General features: G+C 37.3%; 1 protein-coding gene across 2 annotated transcripts in view; it reads right to left on the bottom strand.

Moving 5' to 3' along the window:
• Positions 1 to 17,338, bottom strand: part of LOC132278607 (protein PIN-LIKES 3-like) — a 76,464-nt gene that overhangs the window by 13,693 nt on the left and 45,433 nt on the right. For both annotated transcript variants that reach the window (XM_059780440.1, XM_059780439.1), the window contains exons 8-10: positions 12,714 to 12,814; positions 10,496 to 10,548; positions 10,193 to 10,378 (exon numbers count right to left, since the gene is read on the bottom strand). In XM_059780440.1, the coding sequence (XP_059636423.1) occupies positions 10,193 to 10,378; positions 10,496 to 10,548; positions 12,714 to 12,814 (340 nt within the window). The remainder of the gene's footprint in view (positions 1 to 10,192; positions 10,379 to 10,495; positions 10,549 to 12,713; positions 12,815 to 17,338) is intronic.

The raw sequence follows: 17,338 nt of genomic DNA, 5'->3' as shown, positions 1-17,338 counted from the left end.
ATATATATATATATATATATATATATATATATAAATTCCTCGATCATTGCCAAAATGATCACCCTTATCACCAAAAACTGCCACCCAACTGTTACCACCATCTCTATCCATGTTATCCTGTCAAGCCTCTTTATGATGATTTGAATGTATTGTCATCTCTTTCATACCATGGCATTTAAAATAAACAAGTCAAATTTAAATATTAACCATAGCATCCTTTAATAAATCATATACACTCCAAATCTATTAAAATCTGTTGGAGAATAATTATAGGAGTGATTTAAGCGTTGACAGAATGTTAAAGTTGCTATACTTGGGTAACAAGTTGTTGCCATATTTGAATTTGACTTTCTGTGTAATTCCTTTATTATAAAATACTTGTAGAGCAAGAAATTTCTTTTCTCTAGCTACAAGTCTTTCCCCAATTCACCTATAAATAGAGGTGGTTATTGTAAACAAAATAGAGAATACAATAAAAGTGATGTAGCCCTTTGGGCTTTGTGTTTCTATCCTTGTGTTCTCCATGTTTATTTTCTCTCTTCAATTTTTATGTCTTTCAATATGGTATGAGAGCAGGTTCATCATACCATACTCTATACTCTACTCGTCTCGGATCTAAGGATCAACTCGTCTCAAATCTTTGTAACTCGCCTCGGACTCTCGACAACTTCGTATTTAGTTTCAAGTTGGACACTTGAGTTAAATCTCGTGTACAACTTGAGGAGGGGTGTTGGAGAATAATTATAAGAGTGATTTAAGCGTTGACAGAATGTTAAAGTTGCTATACTTGGGTAACAAGTTGTTGCCATATTTGTATTTGACTTTCTGTGTAATTCCTTTATTATAAAATACTTGTAGAGCAAGAAATTTCTTCTCTCTTCCTACAAGTCTTCCCCAATTCACCTATAAATAGAGGTGGTTATTGTAAACAAAATAAAGGGAGAATATAATAAAAGTGATGTAGACCTTTGGGCTTTGTGTTTCTATCCTTGTGTTCTCCATGTTTATTTTCTCTCTTCAATTTTTATGTCTTTCAATAAAATCCATGAATATATCATATTTAACAAATAGTTCTGGACCCATCAATCCAATATGTCGCTGAGTTTTGGATTCATCGGCTGCAATAATGGTTGGATGGGGTATGTATAGGTGCAGGTTGTTACAATGATGATTGATGGTAGGATTAAGTCAAGCGTGAAGGATAAGAAAGAACTATAACCTACAAACAAACTCCTATTTTGTGTAATGTAATGCCCATTCATTCTTCAGTCTCTATATATATGCACATAGAGTCATAGACACACACATTGCACATAGAAATTGTTGGAAGATATATATTATTTCCCTTGATTATAGGGATTTGATTGATTTATGACTATTGTAAATTAGAACAGGTAGGGCAGATTGATTGCAGAAAAATATGATAGATTGATTGCTTTAAATTAGGAACAGATTTGTAAGAATATTTTTTATTCTTTTCCTTGTATAGCTTTCCCTCTTTCCTATATATACTTGTACAAGATGTTAATGTTAATATATAAGGCTAAATATTTTACACAGAGAATTTCTACATGGTATCAGAGAAGTAGTGTGAGAAAGAGAGAAAAGTTTCATGGGTCTGTGCGATTACCGCTAACCTATTCTCTTTGTCCTCCTATTCTTGTTCTCTTGGTGTGCAATTGTCTTGGACGACACCTTATAGCCTTGATTCTAAACACCATAGACATCGAAACATGTTTGTCGTTACCTCTAAATCTTTTGATTCTAGTACAGCACCGCCTATTCCTTCGATTGTGACAAATCAACTTGACAACGTGAGTGTGCAGATGACTTCTTACAAATTTGATGGGACAAATTATTCTGTCTGGTACCAGTTTGTGAAGTTGTACATCACAGGAAAGGGAAAGTCGGGGTACTTGACTCGAGTGAAGAAACAGCCAGCGGATACTGAACCTTCCTTCTCTACTTGGTTGGAGGAGAATGCCATGTTGATGTCATGGCTTCCTAACTTAATGACTCCGGATATTAGCGCCAGTTTTCTTCGACTTCCCACAGCTCATGCTATTTGGAAAGCCGTGGCTCAAACCTATTTTGATGGTAATGATGCTTTTCAGATTTATGAACTGAGGCGCAGGGAAAATGAGACTCGACAGCAGGGGAAGACATTGGCTAGCTAATTTTCTGCTTTGCAGGACATTTGGCAAGAGCTAGATTTTCTCCAGCCGTGTGATATGGAGTGTGTTGGGGATACAACAAAGCTAAAGAAGAGAATTGAGAATGAAAGGGCCTAAGATTTCCTAGCCGGCCTCGACCTAGGGTTTGATCAGATCAGAGTACAAGTTTTAGGGCATGATCCTCTTCCCAATCTTCGCGGTGCATATGCCTATGTTCGACATGAGGAGCTTCGTCAGGCTACCATGCTTACAAGTGTCTCACAGGAGAGTTCAGCCTTGGCTACTATGCAGACTCCAACTGCACTGGTTACCTTTCACTCGAGGAAACCTGAAAACAAAGAGTCTTTGTTATGTACGCACTATAATAAGGCTGGACATACTCGAGAGACTTGTTTTAAGTTGAAAGGTTATCCAGACTGGTTCCGTAAGAAAGGTGGAAACAAGGGGGATAATTCAAATTCTAGAGCACATCATACAACCTTTGATGTGCAGTCTGATGCACAATCTTCTTTTGCAGCCCAGCCACAATATTCTCAAGCTCAGGTAGATAAAATGATGCAAGAGTATGCTCAGAATCTATCCTCAAAAGAGGCTTCGTGTAACTCGGCCAATACAGGAAACTTTGGATTAGCCTTGAACACTTCTGGCCGTCTTAAGTCATCTTAGATTATTGATTCAGGTACTACTAATCATATGACACATGAATTTAGATTTTTTTTCTTCTTATACCACTCATCCTAGTACAAAGAGTGTTAAAACAACAAATGGATCTACTTCTATTGTGTCTAGGGAAGGTTCCATTCCAATTACTTCTTCGATGTCTCTTTCTAGTGTCTTACATGTTCTATGTTTATCTGATAACCTATTGTCCAGTAGTCAGATTACTAAGGCTCTTAAATGTTCCGTAACATTCTTTGATACTCATTGTGTCTTCCAGGACCTTCTTACGGGAGCGAAGATTGGTCTTGGTTGAGAAAGAGGTGGTTTGTACTACTTAGATATAAACTAGGCTTCGAATGGAAAAGCAAATCAAATAGTTGGCAGGTCAACATCAAAAGAGCAGATTTGGCTATGGCACAAAAGATTAGGACAACCCTCATTTAGCTATTTGAATAAGTTGTCTCCATCTTTATTCTCCATAATTGATGTTTCTAATTTTCATTGTGATAGTTGTGTGTTAGCTAAACACCATCGCACTTCTTTTCCTTCAAGTTTTAATAAAAAAATTTGTGCCTTTATCAATTGTTTACAGTGATGTGTGGGGCCATCCCGTGTTCCTAATCATTTAGGTTCTAAATGGTTTGTTTCCTTTATTGATGATTGCACTCGTGTTTCATGGATCTATTTGTTGAAAGAAAAAAGTGATGTTTTTTCCACCTTCCAATCCTTTCACCAAATGGTTTTGACCCAGTTTAACACGAGAGTACAGGTTATACGATCAGATAATGGAGGGGAGTATTTTAAAAGAGGGCTTAGTGTCTATTTCTAGGCTCATGGCATCATTCATCAAACTTCATGTGTTGATACACCCCAGCACAATGGAGTAGCAGAGCGTAAGAATCACCATCTCTTAGAGGTTGCTAGGTCATTACTCTTTGCTATAAACGTTCCTAAAATTTTCTGGGGAGATGTTGTTCTTACTGCAGCATATCTCATTAATAGAATGCCTTCAAAAGTCCTTCAGTTTCAAACTCCTCTTCAAACATTATCCAAAAAAACACACTATTCCAACTCTTCTTCATATTCCACCTGTTGAAGGATATATATATTTAAGTTACACCCTCTCTAACAGCTTAAGCTTTTAGAGTAGATCGTAATTAACATGGTATTAGAACCAAAGGTCTCGAGTTCAAACCTCACCGTCACCTTAATAAAAAAATTGAAAAACACGAGTTGGACCAAAAGAAGGCCACACGTGAGGGGGCGTGTTGAAGGATACATATATTTAAGTTACACCCACTCTAACAGTTTAAGCTTTTAGAGTAGATGGTAGTTAACACCACCCAAAGTGTTTAGATGTGTTTGTTATACTCATATCCACAAACAACACCGGAGTAAGCTGGATCCGAGAGCACATATTCTTGGGGGATTTTGCCACACAAAAGGGATACAAATGCTATCACCCTCCTTCAGCAAAGATGTTTGTTGAAAATCAGGCTTACTATTCAGGGGAAGATTCAAATGCTTCTTTTCAAGGGGAGAATTTGGGAAATGAAGAGAAGTCTTGGGAGGCGTTGCCACTACCATTAACCAGTGCATCATCGTCTATTGAAACTTCTGCATCGACTTTGAAGGAAGCTCCTGAAAATTCTGCACCGACTTCAAAGAAATTCCTTGAGTCACACAGATTTGTAGATTCAAGAAGGGAGAAGACACAAACCACTCAGCCACCTCTTGATCGACCCAATAACCAATTAAGCACTCCTGTGATTGGTAATCCTGAGGTAGTTCCTTCCTCTAAGCTCTTTATTGATACTTCTATTAATGATTCAGCTCATTTACCTATTGATCAACTTGATTAACCACATAATGCTACTGAATTAGTTATTGAGAATCAGGCATGTTATCCCACTCGATAAAGAAAACCTCCCTCTCGTTTTGGTTTTTCAGTTGTAAAATATCCCCTCTCATTAGGTGTCTTCAAATATTTGCAAACCAGTTCTCATCCGTATCTGTCCCTAATAAGTTACTAGAAGCTCTTGACAACCCCAAGTGGAAAGCAGCTATGATTGAAGAAATGGAAGCTTTACAGAAAAATTCTACATGGGAACTTGTTGAGCTACCAAAGGGAAAGAAGACAGTTGGTTGCAAATGGGTATTCACAATGAAGCATAAGGTAGATGGTTCAGTGGAGAGGTTCAAAGCAAGATTAGTAGCTAAAGGTTATACCTAAACCTATGGGATAGATTATTAGGAAACATTTGCACCGGTGGCGAAGATAAATACAACAAGGGTCCTCTTATCCTTGGCTGCAAATTTAGAGTGGCCTCTTTAGCAGTTCGATGTGAAGAATGCATTTCTTCACGGCGATGTATAGGAAGAAGTATACATGGACTTTCCTCCAAGCTTTGTTAATTCCTCTAAAAGAGGTAAGGTATGCAGATTGAGGAAATCCTTGTATGGACTCAAGCAGTCACCTAGAGCTTGATTTGGCAAGTTTACTCAGGCTATAAAGAAATATATGGATACCACCAGAGCCAATCGGATCAAACTCTCTTTCTCAAACATTCACTTGGAGGTAAGATTACTGCCTTAATCGTGTACGTGTATGATATTGTGGTGACTGGTAGTGATGGTGAGGAGATGGGTAAGCTGAAAGCATATCTGGCAAAAGAATTTGAGATCAAAGACCTTGGGTCTCTACAATATTTTTTTGGGTAGTTGCTAGGTCAAAGAAGGGGATCTTTGTTTCCCAACGAAAATATGTCTTAGACTAATTGGCTGAGACTGGAATGTTGGCTTGCAAACCTGTTGATACTCCAATTGAACAAAATCACAGGTTTGGTGAATGCACAAATGATACACCTATAGACAAAGAGAGATACCAAAGGTTGGTTGGGAAGCTAATATATTTGGCACATACTCGCCTTAACATAGCCTATGCGGTGAGTGTAGTAAGTCAGGTCATGCATGCTCCTTACGAAACACACATGTTGGCTGTGTATTTAAAATCAGCTCCTGGGAAAGGTCTTATTCTCCAACCATGGTCATCTCGAAGTGGAAGGATATATAGATGCTGATTGAGTAGGATGTGTAATAGATAGAAGATCAACTTCAAGATAATGCACCTTTGTGGGAGGGAATCTAGTCACCTGGCGTAGTAAGAAACAATCTGTTGTGGCCAGATCCAATGCTGAAGCAGAATTTAGAGCCATGGCTCATGGTCTATGTGAGATGTTGTATCTCAACGCTTTGTTAAAGGAGCTGGGCTTTAATTCTAGGGATCCAATGAAGCTATTATGTGATAACAAAGCTGCCATTAGCTTTGCTCACAATCCAATTCAGTATTATCGTACTAAACATGTTTTTTTTTTTTTTGATAAGTAAAAATATATTAGAAAAACGTTCAAAAGGGGAACGCATCCCTAATACAAGAGAAAAGATCTAAGGACCAATAGAATCCAAGAGATCAAAGAAATCATCAATCGAGGAGCATGTACTTCCTCTAACATAAAAGAATAAAGAACGAAGAATATGAATTTTTAAATTAGCTAAGGACGATTCTTTTCCTTCAAAGGATCTGTTATTTCTCTCACGCCACAAACACCACCAGACACAATGAGGAACAATCTTCCAATAAGCACGAGCTTGTTTCTTAACAGGACAGCTTTTCCAAGCGTTAATCAATTGAGAGGAGTGCTTAGGCATTACCCAAAAAATGCCGAATATGCTGAAAATAAAACTCCAACAACCAAACGCCACAGGACAATGCAAAAGAATGTGATCCACGGATTCACTATCATCTTTGCATAAACAACACCAATTAACAATGATGTTGCCTCTCTTTCTCAAATTGTCCAAAGTCAAAATCTTCCCCAATGTAGCTGTCCAAACGAAGAACGCGATTCGAAGAGGGGCTTTAGAGCACCACACGGACTTCCAAGGAAACTCGAACCAACGAAATTGGATAAATGAATAAACATAGAGCGGACATCATACCGACCATGAGCCAAAGGAATCCACAAAATATCATCACACCCTCTGCCAATATCCTTCTGCCTATACAAAATATCCAAAAAAGCAGAGACTTCCTCTATTTCCCAATCCTGAAAAGACCGCCTAAACCGCACATCCCACGTAACTCCATTGTTATCAAGATGATAACAATCAATCACGAAAACATGCTTATTAGTTGCAATGCTATAAAGCCTAGGAAATGAGTGTGAAAGCAACTGGTCGCCACACCAAAGATCCTCCCAAAAACGAACATGCCTGACATTACGAACATTGAATCTAATAAATCGTACTAAACATGTTGAAGTGGATAAACACTTTATCAAAGAGAAGTTGATAGGTGGATTAATTTGCACTCCGTTTGTGAAGACAAAACATCAGCTTTCATATTTTTTGATAAAGGGAGGGTCAAGTACGACTTTCAATTTGGCACTTGACAAGCTGGGCATTTGAGACATCTATGCTCCAGCTTGAGGGGGAGTGTTGGAAGATATATATTATTTCCCTTGGTTTTAGGGATTTGATTGATTTCTGACTATTGTAAATTAGAACAAGATTGTAGGATAGATTGATTGCAGTAAAATAAGATAGATTGATTGCTTTAAATTAGGAACAGATTTGTAGAAATATTTTTTATTCTTTTCCTTGTATAGCTTTCCCACTTTCCTATATATACTTGTACAAGATGTTAATGTATGAAGCAGAATATTTTACATACAGAATTTCTATAGAAATAAGGCTCATAGTTTTCATTCCTGACATGATGGAGATAGAATTGTTTGCCTTAAATAACAGCACTTCTTAGGTTGTGGTATCATTACCATCAAGATGCCGCCTAAGGAACTCTATACAAGAGGCATAAGGAAGGAGGCTGCAAACATTCTCTACCATCTATTTGGTTAAGAGTAGAAATATAAAAAAGAAGAAAGAAAAGAAAAATATGTAAAAGGTTTGAGTGAGATTTATCACTCATTCACAACTCTACTATTTATAGATAAAAAGAGAGCACATTCTCATATAACAAGAAAGGAAACTATATCAAATCACAGTATATTCTATGGCATATTCTATAGCATAATCAAATCTCTACTAATATGGTAAGTCATTCCATAAATCGTGGCTATCATATCTGTTAACACTCCCCCTCAAGTTGGTGCGTGGATATCTTAAACGCCCAACTTGGACAATACATTCTCAAATACAATCTTATTGATGCCCTTTGTAAGAATGTTTGCAAGGTGCTGAGAGCTTGTGACAAATAGAGTGCAAATCTGACTAGCGATGATTTTCTCTCAAATGAAGTGTCGATCAACAAATAAAAAAATGTCTTCTCAGAGCATAAACAATTAACAATGTCCCCTTAGACCATAAACAACCAATCATGTCTCCTCAGACCGTAAACAACCAACAATGTCTCCTCAAACCATTTCCCTTCATACACATGTTTAAAACATGTAGATAGAAGAATCAACAATGTCTCCTCAGACCATTCCCCTTCATATATATGTTTAAGCAATGTAGATGAAAGAATCAACAATGTCTCCTCAGACAATAAAAAGAAATAACTACGTCTCCTCAGACCATTTCTAAATAGGTGGTGCCAAACTCGCAACGCCCTCATTGAAGTCGAACCACCCTGCCTACCCGACATTTCCCGGATGGGCGATCTCACCTTAGACCATTCCCGAATGGGTGGTCCCGAACTCGCAATGCCCTCATTTTAGTCGGACCACCCTGGCTCGGATACCAAGTAGAAATATAAAAAAGAAGAAAGAAAAGATAAATATATAAAAGGTTTGAATGAGCTTTATCACTCATTCACAACTCTACTATTCATAGATAAAAAGAGAGCACATACTCATATTACAAGAAAGGAAACTAAATCAAATCTAAATCAAATCACAGCATATTCTATGGCATTATCAAATCTCTACTAATATGGTAAGCCATTCCATAAATCGTGGCTATCATATCTGCTAACAGTTAGAAAGTTGGAAAAGAAAGGAAAGCAAAAGGAGGAAAGTGTGCATTGTGTATTAAGAAGGGAAACGAAATGAGGAGAAAAAGAGAGTGGTTCTTAACCCCTTAATTATTCATCACTCTATCCTTCTAAGAGTGGTTTCCTCTTTCTTTCATATATGCAAAGAGAGAGGCCATAAAGAGCATTAGAGTAATTTTAACACAAAAAGTTATCATTAAGGAAAAAAACACCAAAAGTTATTATTTTATTCTAATGCAATATCCAAGTGCAAACTAAATGTTGGTTTATTTCCCCCTCCTCTTTGGGCTAAAAATATGTATGTTGTCGATGCCTTATTCTGACATTATCCACCTTCATTACTATATTCATCACTAGTTTTGTTGTGTAAATTTCAAGTACAGTCCACAAGGTACTTCTTCTGATTACTCTAGTGCTCTTTCAGGGTCATCATGGGCCACAATATCTTCCTATCAAGAAGTGCTCATTGAAAATTCTTGTACAAAGAGGAGAATGGAAGAGTAGACAATCATATTCAGTTGTTCAGAATATACGAAAGAATACAAATTTACAAGAATAAAATAAAATATGCCCTAAAGGAGGGATGGCTAACTAAAAGAGGGAAAAGAAACTCCCACAAAAATAAAAACAATTCTCTAAAATCACCTGGCACGTGTTTGTCTTCTGGCTAGCTTAAAAATTACAATTTAAACTAGAAGTCACTCACTTTTGGTTGGCTGCCAGCTGTACACAATGATAAACTGTAAGATTGGTCTATTATGGGCATACTACTCTGGCAAATGGCATGCCATGTGTGTGCCTATGTGGTAGCAAAATAATAGGAGTGACTGGTCTGACTATGTGAAATGTTTTTTCTCTATTAGGTGCGAGGAACTGTGAGTAGCAAGATCCACTATTAAAAATGTAGGCATTTTGTTTTCCCTAATGAGTGAAGAAAGATGGTGTCATTAGAACAGGGAGATGTAAACCATAAATACTTACTCTGGTCACTTATCAAAAAAATAAATACTTACTCTGGTCTAATGCTGTCTTGCATCCTACTGCACCCGTGTGCTTAAATTGTCACTACTAGGTGCAAAACCACTTCGATGATGAAGTAGAGAAAATTATCGGACTTGAGCTAACAAGTGGAATATTTGTATGTGTTTGTTAAAAAGGTAAGCTGGCACACCTTTCTTTCTTTTAGCAAAGAAAGCCCAATGCCAGTCTTAATTACTAGGGGAGAAAAAGAAAAGAAAAAAAGAAGACATAAGCAACGATATTGAAAGAGAACTAATGAAAGAAATGAGAGTGAAAGATAAGGCAGACATTTATCTTTGAAGCTTAAGCAGAAAGTATATCATACCTATGTTCATTGCAGGTGGAAGTGCGAATTGAATCAAGAGAATGAACTGATACAATGGGTTTGAGTGCACCAAACCAATATGAAGTGCTCCCTTCACAACTAGAATTCCTATCAGAGGTAGGGCAATGTAGCGAGCAATTATGATGCCAACAATGATGAGCTTCGAAATTCCTGGTCCCTTTAAACCTGAAAGGTCCAGGAACAATTGCAAGCTTCTTTCAGCTAATGCAAAAGAAGTACCAAACTGAACCAAATTTTTTCGAAGTAAACATGAAAAGAACCAACATCAAGATCAATTATTACCCTTAAGAAGGTTCCCTCCCATTATCAGCGTGAGAGCTGGGATGGCTCCATCCCTGCAGTCACATAGAAATAAGAAGCGTAGACTTTAGCAGGTAGATTAACCCTGCAGTTTAAAGAACAAAAATGGAAAAAAAGTACAAGTTTGAACAAAAGTAATCTGATAATGAAGTTTCAAAATGATTTGGACACAATAATCAAGCAGTTGAAAAATCAAATTAAATGAGCAATATGGCACTGAATTGGATCTGACTGTGCATTTTTATAGTCAAAGTATCCTGACCATGTATCCAACTTGCATAAAGTTGGAGCTGGCAATGAATGGGGCTCAGCCCAGGTCTACAATTACCCAAATCAAACCCAAACCATTTATAATTTAATTTGTGAAATGCAAACTATAATCCGAACCATTTGTTTCCAAGGCTAATCCACATGCCTACATCCTGTGGCAAACAAATTCCAGGATTACCTCCGATGAAAACTGACAGCTCTCACTCGCTACATATATAAACTGGGAGTGAAAAGCACACTACTGCAAGCATATTTGAACTAATTAAATGATACAAAATATCAATAGATAGTCTGCAGAAGCTGTAAAGCACAAACAGGACATTAACATTATCCACCCGTCGCTTAGTTTTGAGCTCAGCTGTAAACAGCGAGCCTTATTATACCAGACAAAATGCTTTTTTTTTATTTATTTGGAAAAGGTTAGAGATGTAAACAGAAAGATGTATACAAAGTTACAAACTCCACTTCTTCTGCTATACCCTTAGGTAAAATATGGTTTCTCAACCAATCCCACTTGTCTGGGGTAGTTGTTAGGAAAAAGTGACGTGTTGGCATATTCTAGGAACAGAAGCAATGGACACTTTAAATGGTTGGGCTACTTCTGTGGAAGATTGTCATTGACGTTAAAGAAGTTATTGTAAATGGCTAGAAGACCGCATTGACCTCTTGCTTCAAGCTCATTCAATCACATTGTTAGCAATCCAGTCTATCATGAGAGGACTAGACACATTGAAGTAGACTGCCATTTTATTCGATCTAAAGTTGACTTGAATGAGATTGTTACACCTGTTGTTCCTTCTGGTAGACAGCTGGCAGACATCTTCATTAAGGCGCTTCCCAAGAACTCTATTGATTCCATATGTAGCAAGCTGGGAGTTATTGACATTTACTCTCCAGCTTGAGGGGGAGTGTTGTTGTACAGTATTGTATGAGTTGTCACACGTGTACAGTTAGTATTGTATGAGTTGTCACCTACCCCTCATTACCATATATAAAATTACCATGTATAGGGTTTACTTGTTCTCCACTCACCTACTCCCGTAGCTTCTCCTATATAAACACCATTGTATTATGGTATTACTCACTCAAAAGATATATGTTTTCATATATTCTCTTTCTCTCTCTCTCTTTCAACAGATTATGATTCGCACGAACATGATAAATTAATTGGTCAAAATTAGTTAAAACTGCCAGCAACAATTTATCAAACTTTATATATGACCTATTCAAATACTCCCCCACCCTCTCTTTTTGAATGTCCTGTTTAGCTCCTACCTATTATATCATGGATATTATTTTCCACAGGTTCACATTTCCAGGTCAGAAATTTCCAATTCTGCACAGAACCACCAAATCATCTTCACACCTTTTATACATGAAATGGCCCCAAATTTCTAATGTACCTCAATGAAAGCAACTCAGGTTGCCACCCTTTCAACAATTGAAGTAACGTATTATCCTGAATACAAATAGCTTCACCATCTATAACTTGCCCAAATTAGGTAAATAGCAACCCATTGAAGGATTATTAATCCTGAGCATGAGGGGAAGGAACATCTAGTCCAAAATTAAGTGATCAAAAAAATTGTGTCAACCTAAAATAGTTTATGTTTTATCTTACATTCTGGTGCACCAAATCAGTGAGTTCAGTGGCTTTGTGGGACCCTAAAATGAATATTTTTATAGGGCTTCCCCATGATTAAAAAGTCTGTCATCAGTAAAATGTACTTTCCAGTGGTATAACCTCTGCTTCCTTAAAGGGGAGGTGAAGGGTTTGAGCCCATAGTGGGCCTTTGTGGATGTGTGTGTGTGAGAGTATTTACCTAATAAAATAAAAAATAAAAAAAATTAGAGCTTAATGAATTTAAAACATGGTTACCAAATTCAAAGGCGAATTTATCTAAATTGAGTGTTGGAATAGGTCTTATACCCCAGCAAAGAGACAGAGTCTTGGATCACACGAAGAGGAGCTGCATCACCAATCATTGAGCTTCGGATTTGAGGTACAAGTCCAATTATGAACCCAACAATCTGTACAATAAAAGAGTAACTAGTTCAGTCATCACCCCCAGAGTGAAGTCAACACCCCTTTCCAACCTTCTTCCCCCCACACCCCCACACAAAAGGGGAAGAAATTAAATAAATAAATACAAACAAGAAAGCCAGCATCTGCAGCCACATTGACATGTAAGGTGGTGACCCCATGCCTGTTGTTGGGATTTGTATGCCCTAGCATTGCAAATTATTACTTGAATTGTATGGACATTATTCCTTATCTGAAATAGCATTTATGTACTATACAATTGGTGAATGTTAATGTGTTATGTTTCAATTCATGATGGAATTGAATATGTCCACTTGCTTGCAAGAGATATTTATATGTATTTGATAGTGATTAATACAAGAATATAAATAGCGATCATAAATAGTTCATAGTCGGTAACTAAGGATGGACTCTTAATTAAGACAGACGTCAACCAAATCCGCGGTAGGTTGAGATATATTGCGAGAGCTGTCGTATGCAATTGCTCCCTATCATCGTCATGGCATTTGACTCTCAAGCATGAGAGAAGTATAAACTCTTTTATTAATTAATAATTACTTTAATTTGTTGCGAAACCTCCGGAATCCCATGACTGACACTTTGAGTAGTTATGTAATAAATAGTTAGAGGCTTATATTCTCAATATTTGCATTGTTGCTAATTGTATTTATTTTGTATTGATTATAGTTCATTATAAAGTAAATTCGAAGGTCTTCGTGTGTTTGAGGCAAAATGTTTTTTATGTATTTACTTAATAAATTATTATTGTTGTCAAACAACTTTTTATTGTGATCAAACTGGGAAATAATTAAGGAACCAAAATAAATATATTAATTGTGCAGTCAGATTGATGGCTACAATTATTCGATGGCTATTTATGTATAGAGAGGTCAAAGTGCAACATTGACTTAGTGGTTATTTACTATTTGATTAGAGGTCAATTAATTTCTTTTAGTGGAGTAGAAATTAATTTATGAATTAATTGAATTGGGTCCATAGTATTATGGACCAGGTCAATTATTAATTCATTGGAGCCAAGAAGATAGTAAGCCCAAAGGATTCTCACCTATAGCCCAATTTAATTGGAGATAGCACTTTAATTGTAGAGATTGAGAATTACATTTGACACACCATGTGACTATATATACATGTAACCATGTATTGATTAGTAAGCTTTTGGGCATCATTAGTGTACGAAGATAAAATATCTCTCTCTAGAATTTTAGGGTTTCTGCTCACATCTAATGGAGGCTCCCACAAGCTATGCATCCAAGGTCTTCATAGAGGCATATAGGTGAATCCTAGAGGCATGACTACCATGATGATGGTGGTGACCTAATGAGGAAGGAGGAGCTAAAGTGATGTTCATAAAGGAGAACATTCCCTTTGTGGATGGTTTTGAAGCTTACTCAATATTCTAAGTAAGTTTACTAATTCTAATGAATGTATCATCATCTTCTTCATGCATTAAAAGTAGCTCGTAGAGATGGGTCGAGATCATTTGATGAAAAGCCCTCTTCTAATTTTTGAAAATATCCATTTCCCAACACCTATATGAACTACTCAACTCATATTAGGTAATCTTATCACAGTCACAAATGAGTGAACTTTTACATGAAAGTTTGACTATGAGTTTAGATGTCCCTAGACCATTATTTTTTCTGTATTTTTTTTTTTTTTTTTTTTTTTTTTTTTTTTTTTTTTCAATTATGAAATTAAAAAGCATATTAATCCCTTGCATTTACTTGTCTATCAACTGATTTTAGTTTCCTTTCTTGTAATATGAGCATGTGCTCTTTTATCTATAAATACTAGAGCTGTAAATGAGTGATTCATCTCATTCAAGCCTTTACACAATTCTCTCCTTCTTTTTATATTTCTACTTTTACCTCTTCCTATGTTGAAGCACGCGCTTCCCCAGTTTGCTTCTGTTGAATCTTTTGAGTTAAATTGTGAAACATGCGTTCTTGCCAAACAATGTCGCGTTTCTTATCTTACTAGCATTAATAAAAGTACAGCTCCTTTATAGCTTGTTCATTCATACTTGTTTTTCGTTACTTTGTTGCGTTTGTTGATGACTTTAGTCGATATACTTGGCTTTATCTTATGAAAACCAAAGATGAAGTTCATTCCATTTTTAAAACCTTTCATAGGATGGTAAGTACTCAGTTTGGATATCCCCTCAAAATCCTTCGACCTGATAATGGAGGAGAGTTTATTTATGGTGGTCTTTCCTCCTTTTTTGCTGATAACGGGATTGTCCATCAAACCTCCTGTGTCGATACACCACAACAAAACGGTGCAGCTGAAAGAAAACACCGTCATATTACGGAGGTTAGCCATTCTCTTCTAATTGGGATGGGAGTGACTAAAAGTTATTGGGCTGATGCAACCTTAATAGCTACATACCTTATCAATCGCATATCTTCTAAGGTTCTTGGTTATCAATCCCCCTTCTCTGTCTTACACCATTACATTGCCTTGTTTACTATCCCTCCGAAAGTGTTTCGTTGTGTTTGTTATGATCACATTCATCATCGCAAAGACAAAATGGACCCTAAGGCAATTTGATGTGTCTTTCTTGGATACTCCGCCACTCAAAAAGGGTATCGGTGTTGTAACCCTACCACTCGTCATCCCTTTGTCTCCATGGATGTTACATTCTTTGAGTCTGTTCCCTTTTTTTCCCCACTACTCGGGATTCTGTACAGGGGGAGACTACTATACAGGTAGAGAATCTGTCGTCCATTCAGAGGGAATGCCCCCTTCCTTTGCCTGCTCCCATTCAAGGGGAGGTTCTTACTGAGATGCCTACGTCTAGTCCTCCTAACACTAATAATTTGCAGCATGGAAAGCAGCCAATTGTCTACACTAAGAGGGCAAAACAAGTCATTGACTTACCCCAGGACCAAAAAGTCTCCCTCGATCCACGTAATTCCTTAGTTAACATTAATACTCCAGAATCTTTTCCCAATAGCATTCATGTCGATCTTGATGTCCCTATTACCTATCGTAAGGGTGTTCGTAGTTGTACAAAACATCTCATATCTCAATTTGTATCCTATGATGCCTTATTTCCAACGTGCTTTCACTTCATGTATCTCCTCTGTATCTGTTTCAAATGCTCTCAGTCAAACTCCATGGAAGGAAGCCATGCTTGAAGAGATGAAGGCCATTGAGAAAAATGGGTCTACACAATAAAGTATCTTGCAGACGGAACAATTGAGAGATATAAAGCCCGGTAAGTTGCAAAGGGCTTCACTCAGACCTATGGGATTGATTAGCTGAAAACATTTGCTCCAGCTGCCAAGCTGAACTCTATACGTATCCTTCTTTCTTTGGAAACTAATTTGAATTGGCCTTTACATCAGTTGGATGTAAAGAATGCTTTCCTTCATGGTGACTTAAAGGAAGGGGTGTATATGACTATGCCACCAGGGTTTAAGCTTGCCAATGGTTAGAATTTAGTGTGCAAGCTAAATAAAGCCTTATATGGGTTAAACCAGTCGCCACGAGCTTGGTTTGAGAGGTTCAGCACTGCTGTGAAACTAGTAGGGTACACACAGAGTCAGGCAGATAATACTATCTTCATCAAAAAGCACCTGGGCTGCACCACTGCCCTTATTGTATATGTTGATGATATTGTTATCACTACAATTGATTCAGAAGAGATTCACCGATGTTAAAGATCTCGGATTATTGAGATACTTTCTTGGCATCGAGGTGTGCAGATTGAAGAAAGGGATATTCATTTCTCAACAGAAGTATGTGTTAGATTTGTTGGCTAAAATAGGCAGGCTTGGAACTAAACCTATTGATATTCCCATTGAGTAGAACCATAGGCTTAGTGATGTAGATGGAGACCATTAGATGATGCGGGAAGATTTCAGCGATTCGTTGGGAAACTAATTTACCTATCTCTCACACGCCCAGATGTTGCATATGTTGTTAATGTGGTTAGTCAATTTATGCATGCTCCACGTACACCTCACCTTTGAGGTAGCTCATCATGTTCTTCGCTACCTCAAGGGTTCACCTGGTAAGGGGATATTATTTGGCCGTCATGGCCACTTGCGTGTTGAAGCCTTTACTGATGTTGAATGGGCAAGGTCTGTGACATATCGACGATCTACTTCAAGATATTGCACATTTGTTGGAGGTAATCTTGTTTCATGGTGAAGCAAGAAGCAGTGATCTTGCAGAGGGTGAGTTCAAATCCATGGCACATGGAGTTTGTGAGTTGTTATGGCTACGAACAATGTTGGGTGAGTTGGGTTATCCTATTCGCGAATCAATGAAGTTGTATTGTGACAACAAGGCTGCTATTAGCATTGCCCACAATCCAGTTCAACATGACTAAACAAAGCACATTGAAGTCGATCTACAGTTCATCAAAGAAAAGCTTCGTTGTGGGCTGATTTGTACTCCAAACGTCAACACATATAATCAGGTTGCTAATGTTTTGACTAAGGGTGTGAGCAAGACTTGCTTGCAAAATATATTAGTCAAGC

This window comes from Cornus florida, unplaced genomic scaffold (genome assembly GCF_030987335.1).
Source record: "Cornus florida cultivar Cherokee Brave unplaced genomic scaffold, ASM3098733v1 CherokeeBrave_3.0.0_Hap2_Chr10, whole genome shotgun sequence".
Taxonomy (NCBI): Eukaryota; Viridiplantae; Streptophyta; class Magnoliopsida; order Cornales; family Cornaceae; genus Cornus; species Cornus florida.
This window is presented reverse-complemented; position numbering and strand designations above follow the sequence as displayed.